The 7377-nt window shown below is 30.7% G+C and overlaps 3 protein-coding genes across 6 annotated transcripts; 2 read left to right on the top strand and 1 right to left on the bottom strand.

The window, feature by feature from the left end:
• The first annotated feature begins 85 nt into the window (after nt 1–85).
• Nucleotides 86–1043, top strand: LOC124428820 (28S ribosomal protein S17, mitochondrial). Its single transcript, XM_046973344.1, has 4 exons — nt 86–303; nt 392–508; nt 602–678; nt 833–1043. The coding sequence occupies exons 1-4, from the start codon at nt 184–186 to the stop codon at nt 999–1001; spliced, it is 483 nt and encodes a 160-aa protein (XP_046829300.1). The 5' UTR covers nt 86–183; the 3' UTR covers nt 1002–1043.
• On the bottom strand, nt 1044–4810 carry LOC124428813 (RNA polymerase II subunit A C-terminal domain phosphatase). 4 transcript variants are annotated; one of them, XM_046973326.1, is made up of 8 exons: nt 4475–4810; nt 4169–4397; nt 3652–3952; nt 3334–3578; nt 2422–3175; nt 2149–2316; nt 1780–2044; nt 1044–1720 (listed from the first exon to the last, which is right to left on the bottom strand). In XM_046973326.1, the coding sequence occupies exons 2-8, from the start codon at nt 4393–4395 to the stop codon at nt 1344–1346; spliced, it is 2337 nt and encodes a 778-aa protein (XP_046829282.1). In that variant the 5' UTR covers nt 4396–4397; nt 4475–4810; the 3' UTR covers nt 1044–1343. The 4 variants fall into 4 exon arrangements, with proteins under 4 accessions (XP_046829282.1, XP_046829279.1, XP_046829280.1 ...); XM_046973323.1 differs by having other exon boundaries at nt 4479–4810; XM_046973324.1 differs by having other exon boundaries at nt 4509–4810.
• Nucleotides 4811–5071: 261 nt separating this feature from the next.
• Nucleotides 5072–7377, top strand: LOC124428818 (spermatogenesis-defective protein 39 homolog). The gene is made up of 9 exons (XM_046973338.1): nt 5072–5354; nt 5451–5607; nt 5708–5898; nt 5995–6131; nt 6194–6221; nt 6284–6428; nt 6519–6748; nt 6846–7022; nt 7092–7377. The coding sequence occupies exons 1-9, from the start codon at nt 5280–5282 to the stop codon at nt 7215–7217; spliced, it is 1266 nt and encodes a 421-aa protein (XP_046829294.1). The 5' UTR covers nt 5072–5279; the 3' UTR covers nt 7218–7377.

Here is a 7377-nt window from a genome sequence, read left to right as displayed (position 1 = left end):
TATCGATATTTACAATAACAATTTGAATGTTTCGCGCCAATCTCGTCGTCCCCGATTTGAAGGCTACCATTGGTCAGTTAAACCCTGCCTATATTATATCATTGTTCTGTATATCAAAGAGGTTATAAAATTATTTGCTTTTTATTATATTACTTATTATTTATTGTGTAATAAGAAGTGACGATGGCAGGATCAGGTAAACAAGTATTACGATATTTTCTTGGAAAGTGTTTGCCATCTATAAAGCAAAATGCTGTAAAAGTACGTGTACCGCGTTTTGAACTGGATAAGCGTATTTATATGGTATGATACTATTTTAACTTTAAACGAAATACATTGAAGGTACTTTTTTCAAAAAAGAAAAAAATTATTTTTTATTTTCGCTATCTAGTACTTCAAAGAGCATGACTTCATCTATGCCCATGATCCAGACAAGAAATGTAACGTAGGAGATATCGTTTTGATACAGTTGTTGCCTGAAAAATTAACGCGTCTCATTACCCACAAAGTATACATCTGTCAATTATAATAATATTAATAAGTATTTGATTTTTCTATTTTTCAATAATTTCATTCTCATAATCATAACGTTTCTATGCAGGTTGTAGATGTTATTTATCCATTGGGTGATATTACAGATCCTATAACTGGTAAAAAGGTTGTTGTCGGCAAGTACAGGCGAGTATCATTTCAATTGAATATGCATATTGTCTACATGCACGTATATATATATATATATATATATATATATATATATATATATATATATAAACTATACTAATATCAATGTTAATATATTTTCATTTAAATGTAATTTAAATCTTTAAATCAGGAATGATATAAAGGAGGCCAATCAATTATTTGGTGAATCCAAAAATGCTTTTGATTATGATAGAGCACCTCCAAGAGGAGTCACGAAAGATAAACGAGATTTTACGTATCAAGAAACATACGTCAAATACCACGAAGATCCAAATATTGAAGAACCATACGGAGTATAATGTATTTATGTATTTTAAACTATAAATAAATTCTAATAATAATTTATTTGTTAATTATTTTATACTTTGTGGATTTTGTTTAAAAAAGTATTCATCATTATATGATATTATTTGTATCGTCCCTTCACAAAGTTGCATGCAATGCCAAGTATAATTGTTCTCTTTCCAAATTAAAAAATGTCACACGAAAAGTTTTTTATCATATAAATTTTATAATCATAATAACTACATAACCCTTTCATCGTTTTCAACAAATTCCAATTAATAAATCGTTGAAATATAAAAGTGCTTTAATTACTGCATAATATAGTAAATTAAACTGTTGAATTATTTTATAACATATTATTCTGAAAGAAATTTTTCCAAAAGTGCAGCTCCCATAGCATTCCATTCTCTATCATCTTCATTTTCAATTGGTTCAAGATCTACAGAATCTTGGGAATTATCATCAAGGTCTAGATCATCTGGTAAGTCTTCCCCTCTTCTAAAACGCGTTGTAAGATCATTGTCGTCGTTGTTGTCGTTACCATCATTGTCGTCGTCGTCGTCGTCGTCGTCGTCGTCGTCCCCATCGTCCTCATCCTCGTCGTCGTCATCGTCCTCGTCCTCGTCCTCGTCCTCGTCCTCGTCCTCGTCGTCGTCATCGTCGTCGTCGTCGACGACGTCATCGGAACTATTGTATATTCTCCTCTTTTTTTTAAACGATTTGCATTCCTCATCTGTAATCAGAAATGTTAATCATCAATTTATCGATAAGAATATAAAAAGGAAATATTACCGTTTGATGATTCTTCTGAATTGTAATTACTTCCATGTGTTCTTTTGCTGTAACCTTCAATATTATCTATATCAAAAAGGGAAACCTCTAAATCTTGATCTTCCATGTCCTCTTCTACTTCCTTATCCATTATTTCTATTTCTTCTTGAGTAAAGGACATCAAAGGATTTATACTATCTGCAAATTTATCTTTTAATTCGTCCTTCTGTTCCTCTATATGTTCTGGACTGCTACAATGAGCAGGTGGTATCCTAGAGGCACGTGCCTAAGAAATATTTCTTATGTTTTGAAAAATAACTTGTCGAGCGAAATAATTATTATTAACCGATGGATTATACATATTATCCTTTGTAATGAAATGACATGTACCTTTGTAGTGAGAGGAAAAAGACGTTCATCAACGTATTCCCAACGTTCTGCACATGCCCAGAGCCAATCTGGATTTACGATTTTTATATCGCCTCGCTTCTTGGCCGCATTTACTTTTGCAGTTCCTGGTCTAATAGCAACTAAATGTGTAGTATTTTCCGTCAAATCCTAATGGATTTTAGTCAATTATGATGCACGTGCACAAAATCTATGCGACGATGATAATAATAATAATAATAATAATAATAATATATTAATAAATAAAGATCTTACTTGTGTCACTTCTGCTCCAAATGCCCTTGCTACTTTATAAGCACGACTCTGATTAAGCTTTTGATGAGTAGGTATTAATCCACTGAAAGTCAAGCAAATACCTTTTAATACTTGAGCTCTTACACGAGGTATAATAACTCTTAACGACTTTTGACCAATTTCCTTTTCTACGTTGTTATAAAACTCTGCGTGTATTTTTCGAAGAATATCTTCCAAATACAATAAATAATCATCTTCATCCTCGTCTATAAATTTACTTTCATTACGTTTCCCTTCCTTCTCTTGTCCTCTATCTTCCTTTGAATTTGACGTTTTATTATCTAATTCTTTAACCCGTTCAATATCATTATCCGATTGCTTCTCCGCATCATTTGACCGTGTCACATCAATATTTTTCTCTTTGTCTCTTGAACCTTCTGTATCGTCATTAAGACATTTCGACTCCTCGCATATAGTAACTATACTTTCATGTTCCTTTATGACACTTTCCGTGTCTTTAGCGTCATTATTTAATATATCTTTATCGGTCGAATTTAATATGCCATTATTATTATTTTTATTTCGTGCCTCTTTCGCAGAAATCGATATGGGCGTTGCAGGATCATTTTTTTCTAGTCCAGGTGGAGCATGTATGTCACCGGTATGAGGAAAAAAGTGATAAGGTTTAACTTGTACCAAATTGCCACACCCCTGCCATACATCCTCCCTGTCATCTATAATACACACCATGTCATCTCCGCAAGGAAATAGAGCCCTATTATGAATAACGTTTCCTGTTAATTAAATTCATGCAAAAAAAAAAAAAAAAAAAAGAAAAAAAAAAAGAAAAAAGAGAGAGAAAAAAAGAAAACAAAAAAAAAAGAAATTAAACATACAAGGATTAATTAAAGACGTAACAGTATATAACCGTACTTTAGATTGGCAGTTTTGGATGCCGGATCGAAACATTCATCTCTTGAAAGTATTCTATGAGAGAACAAGGTACCATCTTTGTCTAACAAAGAAGCTACTGTATGCGCATAATTCCTTGCTCCAAATGTACAAATATGTAATTCATATAGACGACTCATCTCTAACAAAAAATGTCGAGTGTTTGGTCTTAAACGTGTATGATACCACGGAGAATTTGAACCATAAAGTTGATAATGATAAACATCCTAAAAATATTCAAATAATTTCTATAACGTTATTATATCTCTTTACTATATCGTATAGAAAATTATTAATAACCTTCATGTTAGGAGGCACATTATCATTGGTTGTATGAACAATTGTTTGATCCAAATCGACAAGTAAAGCCAATTTACGATCTCGTAAAAGTCTCTGTACATCTTCCTTCCCAATTTTTTCTGCTAATTCTGGACATACTTTAAGTTCAGGTACACTGTGTATCATTGGTACAACAGCTTGAGAAATCATATTTCCTCCATCTTTTCCATTTCCCTCTATTCTTAAATCTACCCCACATTCTGCACACAAATCCTTCATGACGGTAGGATGTTTGCATCCTTCCAGTATCAATATCACTTCCCTAAAACACTAACAAATTATCCAGGTACTGAACAATTATAAGCATAATAAGTTTATGCGGAGAACATAAGTATATATGTATATATGCATATAAGTATATATATATATATATATATAAAAGAAACATAAGTACAATAAGAATATATAAAAATATGTAAACATTTAAAGTGCATTCATGGAAACTATCGTAATAATATAGAGGTTAAGGAAAATATACCCAGGTTTTATGATGTCACCTTCCTTGAACAATAATTTTGTAATGCGGCCATATCGTATGGCTCGAAATTTCTTTTCAGGACTGCTACTTTCTTCATTCTCCGGCGTTACGTTCCGATAGAAAAACAATACTCTACCGGCTGAGACCGTAGTATTCGTGCAAATTCTCCATTTCAACAATTTTGCTGGTTGTTCTTCATTAGGAAATATTATCTCCGTAGTTGCCATGGCTGTTCAATCATTTAATCATTTAGTCATTAAAATATTTTCAACATTCGTAATAGTTTTATAAACGAAATAATCGAACTTGCTTAAAGAAAGAATGTAAATACACAAAGCACCTATTTAATGGTTATATGTCAACCATATTGGTTTCCTTCCCTTCGCTCTGCAGATGGCGCTGCTTATAGAGATTTATAATATGGGGTTAGAATTAGTCACGACCATATAAAGTTATATTTTGAAGATAAATATAAAAAAAGCTTCATTGATGATAATAAACAGAGCTTTGCTATAAATTGCGTCTCTTTTTACTTATGTATCGTTTAATTATATCGAGGAACTAGTTGCCGGTGAAGATCTTTCTCTAAGACGAGCCATCCCATTGGTTCAAACGAGAATCGCACACCACCGTCCATTACGTCGCTTTCTAAGCTGAGCTAAGATTTAAATCTATGAAAATGATGGTCGTAAAAGATTATTTATATTATCAAAGTTTTATAATTTTTACATCGAATAAATACTACTTCGTTACATAGTTACATCGAATAAATACTATTTCAGTCAAATTTCTTATATCGTCAATTTTAAGTGACAAATTTTGTTGGTAATATAGAACATGACATGAAAATGATCGAACAAATTTAGAAAAACAGAGTACTTCGTCTGAATGATATTTATAATTCATGACGAAAACTTTTCAACAATAAATATTGACACATTAATTTATACTTAAAAAAAAAACTTAATTGTTCTTACGTTTCCATTCAAACAGTATGTTGACGATTAATTACTTACGACCTATTCTTCACAATGCTCTTTATTGTTAACTATACTTGTATAAAAAGACTTCCTGATTGTAATCGAATGAATTGTATTTATTTCCTGTCAATATGAGCATTACGAAAGACGAGGAAAATTATTGGGACGACATCGAAAAAAATTTTTTCTGCTTCGAGAGTAACGAGGTTAACAAATATATTCCATGTCTCTTTCTGTAATATTTCTATACTATTACTATTATTACTTTTATTATTGTTGTTGTTGCATTAATTTAACAACAGGTAGATCAACCGTTCGAAGCTTCAGATATTAAATCAGAGATTCTGGGTACCGATGTTTCCTTCCTCTCAACATCTAAAAATTATATCAAATCTAATAATGATTTAGAAAATTTGAAACCTCTACTTTCTGTCATTTCTGAAAAGACACTTCATTGCAGTATGTTAAAAATTATAATATATAATAATAATAATAATAATAATAATAATAATAAATGGGGATGAATATATGAAATCCAAATATCACATTTATATCTTAGTTTTAGCTTTAGATAAAATCCAAAATATAGATCAACGACCCAATGACGACGTTCAAACACAACCAGATGTTACTCTAAGAAGGATATTAATGGGACAATCCTATTCATTGGAACAGTACAAATCATTAGCTAGCAAGACAGCATTATTAGATTCAGCTGTAAAAAGTGGAAATGGGAATGCCATATTAATAGTAATTATACGCGCACACACACACACGCGCAATTTCTTTAAACCATTTATCAACATTCACATCAATTATGAAACATTTGATATATTTGCTTTCTAGATAGTTCTGTTTCTTATAAAAACTTTGAAGAAATCTTTAGTTTACCGTTTATTAGCTGAAAGACCAGAAGTAGTGAATGTTTATATACATTATCTCTCTACTAAATTACAAACAAATGAAATTACAGACATTTTATCGTAAGTATATCAATGGCAATTACTTTCATATATTTCAATAATAATTTTGATATTGATTTTAGAATGCTAGGTCAATTAGTAAATTCTGCAGTAAGTATAATCTATTAAAAATTTTAATAGTTTTTACTCGATACAAGCTTCTTCAATTGCAGATGATAAATCTGCACATTATTCTAAAGAATACTCAAGATTGTGATAAATTGTTGCAAAAACTTCGTAATTGCTACAAGACACAATTCTTAAATTTAGTTGATTGTAAAGAAACACAGTTTCTTCATTCTTATATTCAATTGTTAGGTAAGTACGTGTGAAAAATAATACGCGTGAAATTATTTATGATAATTAATATTATATATTAATTAAATATTAATTAACGCTCATTCATAGAGTGGCATGTGGCATTAAGAAATGCAGAGAATAGTGAAAAAATAGAGGGAAATTGGTCGGTTCTTGATTTTTTACGTTACATATGTAAAAACGATAAACATTCCTCGCAGTCAGCTGTCATGTTTTCTCAACAACATGATATATCGCCTAAGCAATACCAAAAAATAGTAATCGAGGTTAAAGCATCGCTCGGCGAATGGGAAACTATTGATCGTCTACTTTTGACAAAAGTAATAATATTCTAATATTCTAAGGAATGACATCGTATTTATTATTTAAATAATATTCGCATAATGTCCTAGATTAATTTTGTTTCTCTAATAACAGGGCTGGCTTGGAAATAAAAAATTACAAACATCTCTGCCCATAGAGGATATTGTTAAATTATTCCACAGAGCACAGGCGCCGCTTGATATTCTTGAACGATATTTAAAATATGTTGACAATATTGACAAACGTTTAGAACTAGCCAAATCTTTCAATTGTTACAGAATTGCCATAGATGTATGTCAAATATAATAGTATATTTTGCAAAGTTAACCTTATTTTACTTACGAACAAATATGGTTTCAGATTTTTGTGATGCAAGGAGATCAAACGGCATTGCTGGAATATAAAAGCAAACTTCAGCCACAATCGGAAGAATATTTTTATGCTACAAGCGCTTTGCGTATTCCTTCGGTCAAGTGGAAAAATTAATAGTTCTTTATTATTTCAAATATTATTCTAATATAATCCAGGAAATTTGGTTAGATCGCACACGTACCATTGTACATATATTTATTAATATTTTCTCCCTTGATAATTATGATTATAAAATATATATTAAAATATATAATAAAATATTATTTTTATCTAA

Source organism: Vespa crabro, chromosome 13, assembly GCF_910589235.1.
Source record: "Vespa crabro chromosome 13, iyVesCrab1.2, whole genome shotgun sequence".
Classification (NCBI taxonomy): domain Eukaryota; kingdom Metazoa; phylum Arthropoda; class Insecta; order Hymenoptera; family Vespidae; genus Vespa; species Vespa crabro.
Note: the sequence above shows the minus strand (reverse complement) of the source record. Positions and strands in the feature narration are given on the sequence as shown.

What these genes read in the sequence shown, in the direction of transcription:
- LOC124428813 (XM_046973326.1), bottom strand. Translation starts at nt 4,395, where the DNA reads ATGGCAACTACGGAGATAATATTTCCTAATGAAGAACAACCAGCAAAA. An exon ending in TTGGAGCAGAAGTGACACAA is followed by an intron (nt 2,317 to 2,421) that starts GTAAGATCTTTA and finishes AAAATCCATTAG; the next exon opens with GATTTGACGGAAAATACTAC. An exon ending in TTTTTCCTCTCACTACAAAG is followed by an intron (nt 2,045 to 2,148) that starts GTACATGTCATT and finishes AATATTTCTTAG; the next exon opens with GCACGTGCCTCTAGGATACC.
- LOC124428818 (XM_046973338.1), top strand. Translation starts at nt 5,280, where the DNA reads ATGAGCATTACGAAAGACGAGGAAAATTATTGGGACGACATCGAAAAA. An exon ending in ATGGGAATGCCATATTAATA is followed by an intron (nt 5,899 to 5,994) that starts GTAATTATACGC and finishes TTTGCTTTCTAG; the next exon opens with ATAGTTCTGTTTCTTATAAA. An exon ending in ATCGTCTACTTTTGACAAAA is followed by an intron (nt 6,749 to 6,845) that starts GTAATAATATTC and finishes CTCTAATAACAG; the next exon opens with GGCTGGCTTGGAAATAAAAA.
- LOC124428820 (XM_046973344.1), top strand. Translation starts at nt 184, where the DNA reads ATGGCAGGATCAGGTAAACAAGTATTACGATATTTTCTTGGAAAGTGT. An exon ending in CGCGTCTCATTACCCACAAA is followed by an intron (nt 509 to 601) that starts GTATACATCTGT and finishes GTTTCTATGCAG; the next exon opens with GTTGTAGATGTTATTTATCC. An exon ending in GTTGTTGTCGGCAAGTACAG is followed by an intron (nt 679 to 832) that starts GCGAGTATCATT and finishes TCTTTAAATCAG; the next exon opens with GAATGATATAAAGGAGGCCA.